This window comes from Castor canadensis, chromosome 9, assembly GCF_047511655.1.
Source record: "Castor canadensis chromosome 9, mCasCan1.hap1v2, whole genome shotgun sequence".
Classification (NCBI taxonomy): Eukaryota; Metazoa; Chordata; class Mammalia; order Rodentia; family Castoridae; genus Castor; species Castor canadensis.
In genome coordinates, this window is record NC_133394.1 from 18,486,953 (window position 1) to 18,505,977 (window position 19,025).

Here is a 19,025-nt window from a genome sequence, read left to right on the forward strand (position 1 = left end):
GCAAGATTAAATTTCTTAGCAAAGATTATAGGGTGCCTTATGATAGGAAAATTGAATACGTCCCTGATATTTCTGAACCTTACCACTTTCTTCTCTGCTTGCTTTGTTCCAGTCATCTGGCTTCCAATTTGTTTTAATTCTCCATAAATAGCTGTTCTCCCCTTAAGGCCTTAGTTCTTGTTGCTTCCTAGCCTCACAATGCTTACCTCGAGCATCTCTTCTTCACAAGTCCTTTCTACACACTCAGTACTGACCTCCTGTAAGACCTCCTCTGTGCTCTCAGAACATTGTCCTGCTTTGTCTCCCTCTAAGCATTATTACTAGTATCTGAGTTGTCTGATTTTGTTTACTTGACCATTATTTTTTCTCCCCTTCATCACAACTCAGACTTATACATGGTTACATCCACAGACTCCAGAACTGGACCTGGCATGCCCTTAATAAGTAGTACTCAATGAATGACAAAAAAATAAATGCCATGAACCACCTCTCAATCTAATTTTTTTGTCCTTCCTTTATATCCCAAACCATAATTGCTTAAAACACTCTATTCAAGCCTCAGCCCCTCTTAAGGAATATTCTGGAATTATCCTACAAAGACCTTTCTTATATGTCAGTCTTTTACTTAATACATATGGAATGCTGAGCATATTATGCTTGTTTATACAGTATCTTATAAAACTGTCACTAGCATTCTATGTATATTTTTCTCTTTTGCTAATTGATTAAGAATGTACATCTTTTACTTGTTTTTTCTTCATCAACCATAGCATCTAAGAAGTACTGTTCAGACAAGCTAAACTCAATCATTATTTGATAAATGGATAGTTTGTGGAAACAATTCAAATCAAGATATTCTTTAATATCTAAATTTATCCAAGCAATTAACAGCACAACTCTAGAGCTTTGAGGTTAGACTGAACTATATCACAAATTTAAGTTTTAAATATTTTCACTGCATAATACAAACTTACTGCCCTCTAACCTTACTTATTTGAAAGTATATTACATGGCAGAGAACTTGCTTAGCAAGCACATGGCCCAAAATCCAAACCCCAGTACTGACAAAAAAAAAAACTGTATTGCAAAGTTGGTTGGGATATACATATAAAGCATTTAGTATTAATACTTTCACAGAAAAGGGGAGCATATATATTTTTTCCTTTACCAGTTATAAAATGGTTTTAAATTAGTATCTCAGAAGTTCCTTACCACATACCTACTATTTATTTTAAATAGAAATATGATTTGTTCTTTTATTAAGGAAAACATAAAATGATTTCATAAATTGAACTAAGATTCCTAAATGGTCTTTGTTTTCCTTCTTTGCTTTTCTAAAAGGCCATTTTCTCCTTTTAGATGCTTATTTTTCTAAGCATACAAATCATAGTTTTTAGCAAGTGAAATTTCATCTGAGAATTACACAACCTATTCTTTCAAATGAAGTTTATAATTAAAGGTAAATGAAGCCAAAGTTTTAATTATAGTAAGCAGTCACAAGATGTAGGGCTTGTCATATAATAAATTAAGTCTCAGAATGTACTACAAAAAATGATCCACATATTTTAACATTAAGAAAAAAACTATGTGTAATTTATATCTCAAGTGCAAGGAGGAAGAAGGGAAAAAAAAAAAAAAACCACTTGTGTCAGCCTTGGGAAACAAACAGCCCTATCAAGTGACCAACTAGAAAGGATTCACACTAGAGGCTCCATAAATAACAGTAATGACGACAACCACCTCCCATAACCGCATTACGGCCCACTGTCCGCATCTGATTATACTAGTCTAGACCTTGGCTAAGCACATACATGTGCTTTCACCAAGAGTTTTCCAATATTACTGCTCTGTTCCTGGGTTTCTATGACCTCCATTAATAGCAACTGTCATACTGTCACTACAAAACGTGAGCCCTGATTACGGCTCAGGACCAAGCCTACTACTTGAGAGTGTGGAAGTAACATTCCTGTATTGATAATCCTTCTAATGTTGTAATTTCTTTCAAATTAATTAAAGAGAATGGTCACTAACGAAAACTGAGGGAAAAAGGTGTTCCCAAGGATTCTTTTATAATATGAGAATGACTCCAGCCTCACATCTATCACCTCCATAAATTAATACAACCTTTATTCTTAAAGTGAAGAATAATTTCGTAACTCTCCACTTACCTGCCTCCTTGCTGAGAGGGAAGTTCCTCTCCCTCTCTCTCCCCACCACACTCAATAATTCAGTATTACAAAAATACTTAAATTTCAGGATAGGTAAGGGAGGGGGCGGGGGGAAGTTTCCATCCTTAACAACTAAATTAAACCCTGTGTAGGTACGGATATGTACTCTGTCCACTGCTGTGTCCCAAGAACACAGGATATGCACTAACAGATAAAGTGGTGTGCATAAACATTAGCTGAACAAAGAGAACAACTCTACCTGCATTTTATTTTCATTTGGTTTTGCTCAAAGTTTATCTATCTTCACTTTTTCTCCCCTAATTCACATCCCTATAATACTCATTTTGATTTAATGATAAATGATTCATTTTAAATATAAGCTGTTATAACATATATATGGAATATATAAATGTGGTAGTTATAAACATGAGTACATTTATAGGACAAATGTAAGTACAGTCTACAGGCTTGCAGTATCCAAGTCATCTTTTCCCAAAGTTATGTACATTTGGCCTTTCTGAGAAAAGTCAAACAACAAATACTGTACTGTCAAACATTTAAAGCCCTGAAATGTGCTGCATGTGGTGGTACACACCTGTAATTCCATCCTGAGATACATGGTAAAACTGTCACAAAATAAATAATAAAGCCCTGAAATCTAGTGGAACGTGGCATTTTAGAGAACATAAAAGCATAATGTACATGCAGTACCATTGTTTTACATTAATAAGAACAAAAGAATCTTAAAAAGTAACCATGGAAAATTTACCTGAACATAAAATCCCAATATCCAAAAGAAGCCTCCATATAAAAAATTTGCTAAAGGAAGTATGTTATATTAATTATAAATTGTTGATTAAGCTAGAAAATTAAAAGTAAAAAATAATTTCACCCCAAGACTGCTTTAAACCAAAACCCATAAAGAAATTAAAAAAAAAAAACACTGTAATTAAGGGAAAAATTCTAATGCTTTTGGTAATCCATTAAACTTTCACAAAATGATAAACAGAAAACAGTCTAATCTTTAAGAGGAAAGAACAGTATATACCTCATTCTAAACTATCCACAAAAACTTCTATACAAGTTCCATCCAGGGTTGGAATAGATAAAAATAAAGATAGTCTCCACTCAACTAATCTTTGGAATGATGAACTCGGATGTGATACCGCCCCTCCCCCCACAAATAAGATCCTACCCAAACAATTATTTGTAAGTATTTAGAGTTTTTCTATAAAGCATTTTACTACACATATAATTTTAAAAACTAACTAGAAAGCATATGATTCTATAAATAACACTCCAGAGTTTCCAGGAGAAAATCTGTACTTAAATTTGTATTTTCTCTTCCATTGGTACAAGCAAGAATAAATTCTAGCTACACTGTTTTTTAAGATATAATACATGCCTTTGTCTTTTTACCAAAGTATAACCCAGATCCAAAATTCCAATGATAATAGTGAACGGGGTCATAATAAAATGGATGGGCTTGGTCTCTCTCCCTCTTTCCCTGTGTTCACTCTTCTACTTAATCACTCCACAGACATTGGTCAGTAATCTACACTATTCAGAGAGGTGCAGGGGAATGCTAGAGCTGCCAAATGAATGCTCAGAAAGCAGAAGTGCAATCCGCACAGCTGAATTGTGAACAGACAGACAAGTGTATTGGTACTGAAAACATTATGTCTTTTATGAGGGCTATTTACATATTCAGATTCAAGTCTGAGTTATTGCTGTATTAAGCAGACACTGAGTATCTCTAGAGGATAATTAAGGGCTGTATTGGACAGTATTTGGGATAATCTACCCTTTATGTGCTTTTCGAGGATAGAGAAAAAGAGAACAGCCACAGCAGAATATTTAAGAGTAAAATCCTGTGAAGCTATAGAAGTTCTCAAAATGTATTTTTAGTTAAAAAAAATTATAGCTATAGGCCATTTAATTATTTATGTATTTAAGTAACTATAAAACTTAAATTCAAGATGAGTACTAAATCTTATATATTTTTTACAAGCATCATACTTTTAAAGTAGGTTCCATAGCCTTATGTTTACTATCAAAATTTAAACTAGCCAAAGAAATAATGTCTATATTTTACTTTAAAACAAAAAGGAAATAGGAAGATAAGGATAAGCAAAGAGAAAAAATTAAGAAAATCAGAACCAAGAATGATAGGAAAAGGGCTAGGGAGTGGCTCAAGTGGTAAGGCCCTGAGTTCAATCCCACTTCTGCCAAAACAAAACAAAAACAAAGAATAACAGGAAACTTCCTGGACTCCTTGACATTTTAGGCTATAAGACTTTTACTAATAAGGAATTTTCACTGATTTTTCATAATTCAAGAGTATACAATCAGAACTGGTAGAGTGGCTCAAGTGGTAGAGTGCCTGCCTAACAAATGTGAGGCCCTGAGTTCAAACTCAGTATCGCAAAAAAAAAAAAAAAAAAAGAGTAGGCAACCAAAAACAGAAGCATCTAAATTTATAAAATATGTAGGACAATCAATATTCATACAAGGCATCATTTCCTCTAAAAGATACAAGTCAAAGAGGTGAAGTTATAAGACAGGAATCTAACTCATCAACAAATCATTACAAATTTCAGAGTAATGTCTCACGGAACACCTGCCTGGATCGGAGCTACCTAAAATACCATTAGAAGTTTAAAACACTCTAAAAGATATTTGTTGGGGTTGCAAAAAGGCTGGCAGGAAGAAATAAAGTAATCTCCCAGCAAGATGTATTTCTGCCAGGAAAAGGAAGACCAATACTGTTTTGATATGCTAAATTTTTTTATAAGTAATGTCACCAAAATCTCTGAGGAAAACCAGAATAAGAAGAAAGGCAAAATAGGAAACAGAAATCAAGTAAGATTGATAGGAGTCATTGACAAAGCCATGAATTTTAAAACATAAGCAACAATGTTATTGGGATTGATTTCATTAAATACATTTTTAATTCAATTCAATTAAATATATTTTAAGGTAAAGAAAAAAAGTAACGAAGATTAAAGCCAAATCAAGTACAAAGAAATCAATGGAAGCCCAAGATGTATAATAAAGTAAACTGACCTAAAGCACTTGGATTTACTATAATGCTGACTCTTCGATTTCATTCAAGAGGGTCAGAAACAGTAGTGATACCTGGACATTACTTTCTATTAATGTGTGCACCACAGTCTGAAAGGCAGCTTTAACATTCTGTAAGAATGTAAAGCTGTCTATTTAAAGAAAGATGTGCCTTTCAAAAACAATAAATTTTAGATCAATTACTTATATATTTAAAAAGTAAACAGAGATGGTGATGATGATTCAAAACATCATAAAATATTAAACTATTATTCATTATTAACAATATCGCTGCTTATAAGTAGAAATATAATTTCTGTAATTATAAGGTTATTTTCCCTTGGTAAAAAATCATCAAAGATATACCACCTGATTATGATAGTGATTATTAATTATTTTAGAATTATAAAGTACATGTTTTAAACAGAATGTTACTCACATGAAAAATATCAATAACTGAACTCAAAACTATGATAACAATACATTTATAAAGTATCTTATTAAATATGTAAGTTAAGGGAAACATTTCTAACAAATAACAATTACTTATGTCTGACCTAAGTAATTGATTTGCTAATGATACCTTTCAAGTCTGATAAACCCTATGCTATAGTCTGTCTATAAAGGTCTTCATGTTATTTACACTAATAAAACATTAATCAAGAGCCAAATTTATAACAGTTACTCTATAAATGAGGTCAAAGAAGGGCAGACTTACATAATAAGAAAAAAAAAGCTTAGTCTTTGCAGTAAAAAGCAAAATCTTTATTACTATTCTTCTTGCCCATGAGATTAAGTCTAGTAGCTGAACACTCTAAACCACTTCTCAAACACATGTATTCCACAGACTCATTTAACCTCAAGATACTGAATATTTATAAAGGAAAACCAACCCTGCTCCTTTAGAAAAATAAAGATCTGAATTGTTCCTTTAAATATATATACTTTAAACAAAGAGAACAAAATTTCAAATACTAGGCCCACAATTTCACTAATGAATGTTAGCTTTATTTTAAGAACTGTTTACATCAAATACATATTTAAAAGCTAAAGACTGAGTGTTAAACACAGAAAAGAGTTTCTAACCATGAGAGACTACCAAATCCAAACAGTAAGATAAATTCAGGTAAGAAATCAGAGAATTATGATAATATAGCAATTATATAAAAATAAATGTTATTCAAATAATCATTTCTTCAACAAGAAATAAGAGGAAGTTCCAAGGTGATATGGAGAATTAGAAGGTTCCTCCAGGATTGGGAGCATGGTTCAAGTGATATAGTGCATTCCTCCCAAAAACAAAACCCGAGCTCAATTCCCCAGAACAGAGTGGGGGGTGGGAGATAAAAGAAGGGAAGAGGAAGGAGGAAGAGGGAGAAGAAGAAGAAGAATGAAGAAAAGCAGAAGAGTATCAGGACTCAAGAAAAAAGTGACAGGACAGCAAAAAGAGCAGAGAAACAGATATGGGAAACAAGAAAAGTAGGGAACAGCTGGCAGTTCCAGCCCCAGCTCCCCAGAGGTGGCTGGGGAAGCCAAAGCTGCAACCACAAGATAAACCTTCACCAGGCAGGTCTGGTGAAAACACACTCTGAAAGCCCTAACTACAGGAGAAACCCACAGTTCTCACAAGCCTTTTACCCAGTGGTGGGATTTGGTATACAATGACTCCTCTTAAGTGGCAGGCCAATACTGTAGAAGAAATTCATCACATCCCTTTCAGTATCTTACTGTGCTACAGCCAAGTGCAATCTTGACAATAGGCCTATTATTTGAGACTGACCTACTATGGGAAACAAAAACAAGGAAGAACTGCAAATCAAGGGGACATCCTGCCACAGTGGCAGTGTCTGTGTGGGAGATAGACAGGAAAGATAACTGTGGAGAGAGGGAAGGTCTCTAAACCCACTGAGTTTAGAAGCAGGGAGATAAGGCTGTAAGAGGGTGTGATGCTTGATGGCCCCACCCACCGTGGCACACAGGGAACTACAATGGATTACTGCATACATACTGGGATATATCTCGTGGCACTAATCACAGTATCCAAGTTATAGAACTGGCCTAGGTGCCCATCAATGAATGGATGAATGAATAAAGAAAATGTGTTATGTGTATGCAATGGAAGATTATTAAGCCATAAAGAAGAACATAATTATGCCTTTTGTAGGAAAATGGATAGAACTGGAGATCATCATCTTAAACTAAATAAGCCAGACTCAAAAAGACAAATTATCACATTTGAACTCATATGTGAATTCTAAACCTAAATAATAATAAAACATGAATATAATTTATAGTATGTAAATATGTACGTATGTATGAATAAAATAGCATAATGAAACCCACTGAAAACTAAAATGGGGAGAGACTTAAGAAAGGTGGCTAAAGAAGGGTAATATAGATGGGATGAATTTGATCAAAATGCATTATATGCACTTATCTACATATCATAATGAAACACGATTATACAATTACTTTATACTAAATCTACATATCATAATGAAACACGATTATACAATTACTTTATACTAATAAATAATTTTAAATGAAAGTAGAAGGGAGACTACCTAGTTAGAAAGTGGGCTGGCTTAAGGGGGAGAGACAGGACAAGAAAGGCTCATGGAGGACAAATACAATCAAAGTATATTATAGACATGATAATGAATCCCACTATTTTGAAATATCCAGCAATAAAAAAAAGGAAAACCCTGCATAAAAATATTTGAGAATAACAAAGTTCATTTCAAGAAATGTATAAAAGTGTCAATGGGAAAAGCTCCTGTAGCATTCTTAGACTGAGGTTACAGTTATAGCTGGGGTGAGCACAAGACAAAAGAACCAGAAAGAAATTGAAGAGGGAGATCCTAAAGATGAGACAGTCACTGAAAGTTTTAAGGAATTCCACATATTTTAGACTAGCTGAACACCTAAGCACGGGAGCTGTGATTTTCAGAAAGTCTAAAGGGCAGGGAATTTTTGGAATGTATTCATCACACCCAACACAGACCAATCAGCAAGACCCCTGACCACTGTTTGGCTGACTTCTAAACTGTGGAGACAAAAGAGTAACTAACCCCTAAAAAGCAAGTCAAGAAATTTTTTAACTTTTTAAATGTCCATTATCAATAACATCAATAGCCACAAACCAAAAGACTAAAAATTTCTGCAAATTAAGCCAAGGTAAGTTACGTTTAAAAAAAAAACCAAACAAATAGCCAGGAATGGTGGCTCACACCCGTATTCATAGCAAGATAGTAAGGAGGCAGAGCTCAGGAGGATGTCAGTTCCAGGCCTGTTGGGCAAAGTGCTTGTTAGACCCCATCCCGACCAATAAAAAGTTGGGCATGGTGGTATGTACCTATCATCCCAGCTACATTGAGAGCATAAATAGGAGGATCATGGTCCAGGCCAGCCATGGCATAAATATGAGGCCCTATTTGAAAATACCTAAAGCAGAGGGCTGGAGGTAAGGCTCAAATGGTAGTGCACGTAACTAGCAAATGCAGGCCCTGAGTTCAAACCCCATTACCAACTGTATAAATAAAAATAAACAAATACAGCTAAACAGGATAAAGTTCCAAAGTTTCACCACACAGGAGAGTGACCAAAGTTAACAACATTTGATTTTGTAATTCAAAATAGCTACAGTAAAGAAATTTAAATGTTCTCATCACAAAGAAATTACTGTATGAAATGACAGATAATATAAATACCAAGTTGACCAATATACAATATATAAATTTCTAGAATATCACATTGTATCTCACCAAGATATTCACTTAGGTCAATAAAATATTGAAACCTACAAACAAAACCAGCAACCAAAACCCTCAAAGAAAAAGTTAGAATGCAAAATTGCTAAAAGATTTTTTTTTTAAAAAAAGCAAAAACCTGATAAGACATCTGAGGAAAAAAAATTAAAAATGTAACTCATACCTATGAACCAAAACTGCCAAGAAAAGCTGTCAGTGAGTAAGAACAGATGTTGGATTTTCAAAACACTATGACTAATATGTTCAAAGACAACCATACTTTAAAAGAAAAGAAAAACATGCAGACAATGACTGCAAAAACAGAATATGAATTAATAATCTACTAAAATAGCAAAATGGAAATTCTGTTGTTTAAAAACACAGTATCAAAAAAAAATGCAGATAGATTTACCAGCAAATTTGAGATGGCACAAGAAAGGATCAGACATGGAAATAGGATTTACCCAGTGAAGAAAACAAAGTTAAAAAGACTAAAGAAGCTAGAATAATGTCTCAGAGACTTTATAGGACACCAAGTACATCAACATATGCGTAAGGAAGATTCCAAATCAATAATCTAAATTTGTACCTTAGAAAAGAACAAACAAAGCCCAAAGCAGCAGAAGGATGGAAATAATAAAAACAAACATGAATCAGTGAAACAGAAAACACAGAAAAAGTGAAAAAGATTATTTTTTAAAAGTTGGTTCTTTGAGAAACCAAGTAAATATAGCAGACTTACCAAGAGAAAAAATACAAATTAACAAAATCAGGAATAAGAGACCATCACTAGCAACACTAAATAATAAATAAATAACAATTATTTATTAACAATAATAACAATAAAAAATGGTTATGAATAACCTCCCACTACCATAAAGAACTTAAAACAACAGAAAAATTTGTGAAGAGAAAAGTTTATGCATGTGACTAAGAAAGTAACAGAATATGTGCCTAGACATTTAATACATACACTGGCTGTTCCCTAGGCCTGAAATAACTTTCCCTACAGGCCTCATAGTAAATCCCGTTGGATGGTTCAAGTGCTTGCTCAAATGTCACCTCTTCCATAAGTGCTAACCTGATCATTCTGTTAAACTGCAAACCATACAAATCCTTTATGCTTTCACCAAAAATCTCCCTGAAACAAAATTTTATTCAATCTACTGTACCTTTGCTTGTCATATACACGTAGCACTCTTCATACATCATATAACACACTTCTGATTTTGTTTATTTTTCATAATCTGTCAATGTTTGTTTGAATGTAAGATCCACCAAAAGTGATCTTTATCTGTTTTGTTTAGTGCTGTATCCTCAGCAAAAAGGGTAATTATAAGAGGTCTAGAGTTGTGCCTTAAGTGGTAAAGAGCACTTACCTAGTAAGCACAAGGCTCTGAATTCAAACCCCAATTACTGGTACATACTCAGTGTGTAATAAATATTGGCTGAATGAGTAGGTGAGAAAAATGAGGCTCAAGGAAATAAAAGTGTTTGCTAAACATCAAAGCTAAAACTAGAATGCTAAGCTACGCTATCATCAAAGCTAATGCTTGATCGTAAGGCTATAGTCTGTCTACTAACAACAGCATGCTAACCAAGGGCGCTGATACTTAGTAGAGCCCATAATAAACAAAACCAACTTTAATGAAAACTTTTGTTTAAAAAAAGAGCCAAGAATTTTATTTAAAGAAACGTCAAAAAATTACATGAACACATCTGTGTCTTGCATTAGTAAAGTCTTCAATTCCACTAATGCAAAATCAACTACCACAAAACAGACACAAAAGTGCCAAATGCGTCATTTTCATCTTCTCAGTTTACTTTCAACGTGTACATCTTTCACGCTTGTAAATTTGTCTCCTCCATTTTATCTCATCATCTCTGTACTTTCTTAGCTTCTCTTTCCTACCACTGAATTTTCTTTCATTGAATTCTTCTGTTTCTGCTCTTTAGGTACAAAACATACCTACTCATTCCATCTCCTCTCTTTCTCACTGCATCAGAACACAAGTCAAAACTTGTTCCCACTCCTCCATATGGCCAGATTAGAATATAAGAAAGACAATGCAGACATTTAAGTATAATTATTGACTCTACAAACATAATACAATTTTACAGGAAGTGCAAATAAATATGGCTTTCCCTTATACTGCTATTAGAATCATCAGTTTACTTTTTTTTTTCTTTCTTTTTGGCAGTTCTGGGGTTTGAACTCAGGCCCCAGCACTTGTTAGGAAGGGCTCTACTGCTTGATCCACAGCCTTCATTACTATTTTACTTTTTTATTATTTTTCTGATAGAGTCTAGAATCTTTGTCTGGTACACAGCTTGGACCGTGATCCTACCTACGTCTCCCGCAAAGCTGGGGTAACAGGCTTGAGCCACCTTGCCCGGCAAACTTTTGCAAAACTTCGTAAGCCACACTTGGTGAAAAATAAAGACCAGAACCTTATCAACAAGTATGCAACCATGAAGAAAATTACAAAGTACTTGAATGCTGGCGTATTATTTTTTAGTGGTGCTGGGGTTTGAACTCAGGGGCTCACACTTGCTAGGCAAGCACTCTACCGCTTAAGAGCAATTAAGAGTTCCATGCTGACATACTTGTAATTATCAACAGTAAGAGCTCCAATACATTACTTACTACAAAAACAAATACAGAAACCCAAATAGTCAGTTCATTTGAAAAAACTGCAATTAAACTGCAAGGTAAAATATGAATGGATATAAAATAGATTACCTTCCTTCATTGACAAGTTCAATAAAAGCAAGGCCTGCATTCTTCTGAATAGAATTCTGCCACTCCTAAAAAAAAAAAATGCAAAAAGATAGCTGAATACATTGTACTCCAGTTTCTTTTAAAACAACAGTAATGAAAAACATCACCTATGACCACTTTTATACCTTAGTTCTTATAGGAACAGTTATGTTCCTGCTCAACATAGCTGTATGATCATACAAAGAGGGCTACTGAAAAGTACATTACAGAAGTAAACAACAACTTATTTCAGCACAAACTAAGTAAGTCTATCCATCCATATATCTCTTGCCCTATTTGTTGTTAACTAACTTAACTGAAAGTAGTCAGGAGTTAGGTAAAAGGCAACAACAAAAATGACCAAATACTGTTTTGGTTTGTTTTGTTTTTGTACTGGGGATTGAGCTCAGGGCCTCGAGCTGCAAGTGCTTTACAACTTAAGCTACATTCCTAATTCTTTTGCTTTTAGTTTGTTTCTCAGACAGAGTTTTATGCTAACTTTGCCCTGACAGGCCTCAAACCATGATCCTCCTACCTCTGCCTCCCGAGTAGCTAGGATTACAGTCATGCTCCACATGTCTGTCTATTACACACATGTGAGTACATGTAAAAACATTAAAATAAAAACATTTTAAGTGGATAAGTATGAATATTGGAAAAAAACAAATTAGAAAATGTTGAGTGTGGTGGTTCAAGTCTGTAATCTCAGCACTCAGGAAGCTGAGGCAGAACTGCATGTTCAAGATTAGTATGGGCTACACATCAAGTTCCAGACCAGTTTGGGCTACATATTAAGACTATGTATCTAAAAACAAAACTACTACTACTACTACTACTACTACTAGTAAGGCTAGGTGTCTAAACACAAAATTAGTAGTAATAATAAGACAAAAGGTTATACATACAATTAGAGAATTACAATTTTTTGTAGAAACTTAGAAATTCGTATTTATCACTCTCTCCCATCTCATTTTCCAAAGATCATCTGTAAAACTTACTTGTTAACTTTTTGTACTTACTACATAATAACCTAAAACAAAAACTAGCTACTTCCTTTATTTTTATTTTTGTTTCTCTTCTTTTCTTTTTTCTTCTTTTTGTTAAAGGTACTAGGGATCATGCCCAGGTCTCACATGTGCTAAATTCAGTGCTGTAACTAACAAAGCAACATCCCCAGGCTAGTGTACTATTTTTTCACTAGAAAAACATTGGGTAAAATGAAGAATGAAGTTAAAATACAACTGGTACACTTTTGGTTACTGTTATAAAAATAACCATAACCCTCAAAGATATTATTGGGTTTTTTATTTCTATTTCTATACTTTATTTCTAATAGCTACTAATATTTAATGAAATGCCAAATGTCAAGTACACAAATACATGCTGATAAGAATACTGTGTATAAAAAGAATTTGAAGCACATGAAAATAAATTTTTTCAATTGTTTTGATAATCTGGATATTGTTCAAAGCCAACAAGTGTCCTCCATAATAATACCTCCTCTGTAGTAACTCATGGAAGTTGCCAAAATGAAAAAGACTATTCATTAATCATGCTATCCTAAAGCATTTTTCTCCACTTCAGAAACAATTATCAAAGAAGGCGTTACTCTAAACAATTTCATAAACCACAGCTCAATATAATCGTTAGTGAATTTTAATAGTTGAAAGAAAAGCTTAATGTTCATCATCATTCATGATCATTTCAATATTTCATCACAATATTCACAATAATATGGTGAAACAAAATGCATGGTACATTTAAAGGTCTTGGTTATGTTTTCCCCAGAGGTACTACTGAAAACACGTTAAAAGCCTCAAATCCAACCACTAATGCAACTAAGTAATTTCAAAATACATTTCAGCACTTTGGAGAGGAAGGACTCAAAAGAAAAACAGAATCAATAATTTCATACCTGTTCCTAAGCTGTATTTAATTGATTATCACTTCCTAAGGCCATAATTGCTGACTAGTCAATTTCTACTAAAATACAATCTTAGTTTACTAATGCTCTTAAGTCATGCAACAACAAAAATAATACATGTTAATAAAATCTATTAAACATAGTTCCACCAAACTTCAAGCATGCTTAAGTGGTGAAGGATTTTTTAAGAATAAAAAGACTTCTTGAATAACATAATGTCTATTCCTCTCTATCCTCCACAAATAAACAGGAATAACAATATATTGATTAATATACTAAATACAGTTATTCATTTAAATTACTGCAATAGAATCCTAACTTCCTTACAGATGAACTAGTCTTCTACAAATTCAATAATCTCCTGAAACATATTTTAGTCTTAGAGGCATTACATGAATTTACCTAAGCTTTAAAAGTAATTCCCAAATATTAACATGCTCTAAAGCAGGTAATAATTCAGACCACAGTTTGACAAAGCCATAACTTTTTGCAAAGCTGTAAGTTTCTGCCTAACATTGAATGCAGTGGCATTTTTTTTTCAGGTGACCTGGATTATCTCTAAACTACTGTTTAGTATTTTGATTTGCATTTCACTGATACATAATGATGCTGAGGAAAATTTGTATATTCTCTTTTGAGAAATAACTATTCAGATCATTTGTGTACTTTTTTCATTGACTTTATGTTTTGTTAGGCGGTTTCTGCTGTTGAGTTTCATAAAGTTCATTATATTCTGGATGTTAATCTCTTATTGGATAAACAGTTTGCAAATACTCTCTCATTCCATAGGTTGTCTCTTCACTCTGATAATGTCCTTTGCCATGAAAAGCTTCTCAGTTTGATACAATCCCATTTGCCCATTTGTTTCCTTTCGTTGCTAAGCCAAAAGATCACTGCCCAGAGAGTCTTCTCAAAACATCATTCCTACACAGATTTCAAGTGTTTCCCTTGCTTTGTTCCTAGTAGTTTCACATAGTTTCAGGTATCGCATTTAGGAATGTGATCCATTTTATACATGGTGAGAGACAGAAGTCTAGTTTCATTCTTCTGTAAATGGATATCCAATTTTGCTAGCAATACTTACTGGAAAAAGTATCTTTTCTCCAGTATGTTTTTGGTGTCTTTATTATCAATAAGTTGACTGTGGAATCCAGGATTTATTTCTGGATTCTCTACACTGTTTCATCTGTCATGTTTCAGTTTTTAGGTCAAGACCATATGCTTTGGCTACAATACAGTTGTAGTATAGTTTGAGGTAAGATATTGTTAGGTCTCCAGCTTAGTTCTTTGTACTTAAGAATAATTTTGCTGGGAGGGGGCTGAGGATGAATGATGGTGGGGATGAACCTAACAAGGCACAATGTAAGCATATATGGAAGTATCACAGTGAAACTCCATGTAACTACTAAGATATGCTAATAAAAATGGTTTTTTAAAGTAAAAATAGAATGATTTGGCTAACTGTAATATTTGGAGGTTCCACATCAACTATATGAATGCTTTTATTGCTATGTCAGTGAATAACATCTAGAAACCGCTTTGGGTAGCAGGTACATTTTCACAAAATTAACTCTTCCAATAAATGAACATGAGATACCTTCTCATATTTTTGTAGCCTCTCCAATTTTTTAATCAGTCTCTTATACTTTTCATTGTAAAAATATTTCACTTTCTTAATTAAATTTATTCCTAAGTGGGTTTTTTGTTTTGTTGGTAGCTATGATGAGTAACATCACTATCATAATTTTTCAGTAAGTTCTACAAGTACATAAAATTGCTATTGATTTTTTTATCTTGTCTTTTGTAGCCTGCAACATTACTGAATTTATCAGTTCTAATAATTTTGGGGTTGGGTTTTTAGATTTCATGAATATAATCATGTCACCTTCAAATGAAGGTAATTTGACTTCCTCTTTTTCATTGCTTTCTCTTGCCTAATTACTCTATTACCTCTACTGCTACGTTAAGAATGGTGAAAACGGACACCTTTATTTCATTCGATAGGACTAACACTTTCAGTTTCTCTCAATTCATTATGATGTCATCTGTAAGTTTGTCATACACAGCTTTTACTATTTTGAAGTATTTTCTTTCTATTGAGGGTTTTTATTGAATCTCTTTTCTGCAGCCATTGAGATGATAATGACTTTTGTCCTTCACTCTATTGGTGTGACATGTTTATCGATTTGTACATGGTGAACTACCCTGAAGTCCCTGTGATAAGATCCACTCTGCCATGGTGTATCATCTTTATAATGGGCTGTTGGATTTGGGAAGTTATTTAGTTGAAAATTTTTGCACCTGAATTCATCAGGAATATTGGTCTGTATTTTCCCTTTTTTATAGTGTCATTTTTTGGTTTTGGTACCAAGATAATACTGGCCTCACAGAATGAATGTGGAACAGTATTGGTGTTAGTTATGCTATAAAAGTATGATGTATAGTCAGCTGACTATGGTTGACAACAATCCTTTGATTATTTCAAGTGAAGAGAGGATTTTAAATATTCCCCCGAAAAAATAATATATATCCAAAAAAAGATAATATATATCTGAGTGATAGATATGAAAAACACTCTGAACTACTATCTATTGTATACATGTATTGAAAAAACCACATCATAGCCCATATATATGCACAATTACTATGTGTCAATTTAAAACATACAAAATTTGTAATAGTAATAAAGGTTGACAAAATTCAGCAGTGAAAGTACCCAGACTTTTGGGCTTTTCATCAATGGGGAGACTTATTTTTATTACTGATTCAATCTCATTACTCATTATTGGTCTATTCAAATTTTCTGTGTCTTCTATGGTTCAATTTTTATAGATTATATGTGCCCTGAAATTTATCCATTTCTTCTAGGCTTTCCAAATTGTTGGCTGTTAGCTGCTGGTAAGGATATCAGTTATCATATCTTATCTTCTATTTCATCTCTGATTCTCCGTCTTTCCCTCTCTCGCCTCTCCCTCTCTCTCTCTCTCTCTCCCCCCGTACCCCCATCCCCTCAGATTTTTCCTGGCTGTTGATTTGAGGCTTTTTAGCCAATTTTTCAGCTTCTCTCTATCTCAATTTCATTTATTTCTGATTTGTTCTTTGCTATTTCTTTCCTTGTATCAATTTTGGGATTAATTTGTTCCTGTCTAGCTATGTGAGTTGCTTGAGTTGTAGGAGATTTTTCTTATTTTTTAATATATTTTTATTGTATACACTTTCCTTGTAATACTGTTTTTTCTGTATCATATAGGTTTGGGTTTTCAATTAGCAATAATTGCCCCTTGGACAAACCTCATTGGCTAAGATACTGCCAGTATACAAAGTCATATAGTACATAGATTTTGGTGTGCTGTACTTCCATTTTCACTTCTTTCAAGAAACTTCTGAATTTCCTTATGATTACCTTATTGATTCATTGGTCAGTCACTCAAGAGCATGTTTAATTTCTGTGTATTTACACCTTCCATAGTTACCCTTGATTTTTAATTTTACTCCTCTGTGGTCAGAGAAGATACATGATTGTGATTTCAATTTTTAAAAATGTGGTGAGAGCTCTTTTGTGAAATAACTTATGGGCTACTCTGGAGAAAGTGTCATGTGATGAGAAGAAATGTTCTGTAAAAATGTAATAGGTACATTTGTTCTACGATATAAGTTGATTCTCATGTCTCATTGTTTTTTTGTCTGGATGATCTGACCATTGATAAAACTGGTCTTGAAGTCCCCAACTATTATGTAAAATTGTAATCTATTCTTCTCTTTTGATGTAATAATGCTTGCTTTATATAAATGGTGTGTGTGTGTGTGTGTGTGTGTGTTCAATTGTTATGTCCTCCTGCTGAGCTGAATTTTTAAATATTACATGGTGAACTTCTTAATTCTTTTTACCATTTTTTACTTAAATTCTATTTTGTTTGTTATACACACAGCTTTTCCTGCTCATTATATGATTCTCTTAGCATACAATTACTTTTTTTATCCCTTCATTTTCAATCTATATGCCTCTCAGCAAGGAACTGAGTTGTTTTTTTTTTTTTCATTTTTCTTTTATTATTCATATGTGCATACAAGGCTTGGTTCATTTCTCCCCCCTGCCCCCACCCCCTCCCTTACCACCCACTCCACCCCCTCCCGCTCCCCCCCCTCAATACCCAGCACAAACTATTTTGCCCTTATCTCTAATTTTGTTGTAGAGAGAGTATAAGCTATAATAGGAAGGAACAAGGGGTTTTGCTGGTTGAGATAAGGATAGCTATACAGGGCATTGACTCACATTGATTTCCTGTGCGTGGGTGTTACCTTCTAGGTTAATTCTTTTTGATCTCACCTTTCCTCTAGTGCCTGTTCCCCTTTTCCTATTGGCCTCAGTTGCTTTAAGGTATCTGCTTTAGTTTCTCTCCATTGAGGGCAACAAATGCTAGCTAGTTTTTTAGGTGTCTTACCTATCCTCACCCCTTCCTTGTGTGCTCTCGCTTTTATCATGTGCTCATAGTCCAATCCCCTTGTTGTGTTTGCCCTTGATCTAATGTCCACATATGAGGGAGAACATACGATTTTTGTCTTTTGGGCCAGGCTAACCTCACTCAGAATGATGTTCTCCAATTCCATCCATTTACCAGCGAATGATAACATTTCGTTCTTATTCATGGCTGCATAGAATTCCATTGTGTATAGATACCACATAATCCATTCGTCAGTGGTGGGGCATCTTGGCTGTTTCCATAACTTGGCTATTGTGAATAGTGCTGCAATAAACATGGATGTGCAGGTGCCTCTGGAGTCTTTTGGGTATATCCCCAAGAGTGGAATTGCTGGATCAAATGGTAGATCGATGTCCAGCTTTTTAAGTAGCCTCCAAATTTTTTTCCAGAGTGGTTGTACTAGTCTACATTCCCACCAACAGTGTAAGAGGGTTCCTTTTTCCCCGCATCCTCGCCAACACCTGTTGTTGGTGGTGTTGCTGATGATGGCTATTCTAACAGGGGTGAGGTGGAATCTTAGCGTGGTTTTAATTTGCATTTCCTTTATTGCTAGAGATGGTGAGCATTTTTTCATGTGTTTTCTGGCCATTTGAATTTCTTCTTTTGAGAAAGTTCTGTTTAGTTCACGTGCCCATTTCTTTATTGGTTCATTAGTTTTGGGAGAATTTAGTTTTTTAAGTTCCCTATATATTCTGGTTATCAGTCCTTTTCTGATGTATAGTTGGCAAATATTTTCTCCCACTCTGTGGGTGTTCTCTTCAGTTTAGAGACCATTTCTTTTGATGAACAGAAGTTTTTTAGTTTTATGAGGTCCCATTTGTCTATGCTATCTCTTAGTTACTGTGCTGCTGGGGTTTCATTGAGAAAGTTCTTACCTAT

General features: G+C 34.0%; 1 protein-coding gene across 6 annotated transcripts in view; it reads right to left on the reverse strand.

The window, feature by feature from the left end:
- The window catches only part of Lrba (LPS responsive beige-like anchor protein), a 615,537-nt gene that overhangs the window by 399,362 nt on the left and 197,150 nt on the right, over window positions 1-19,025 (reverse strand). For all 6 annotated transcript variants that reach the window (XM_074041265.1, XM_074041269.1, XM_074041267.1 and 3 more), the window contains one exon: window positions 11,724-11,788. In XM_074041265.1, coding sequence (XP_073897366.1) covers window positions 11,724-11,788 — 65 coding nt within the window. The remainder of the gene's footprint in view (window positions 1-11,723; window positions 11,789-19,025) is intronic.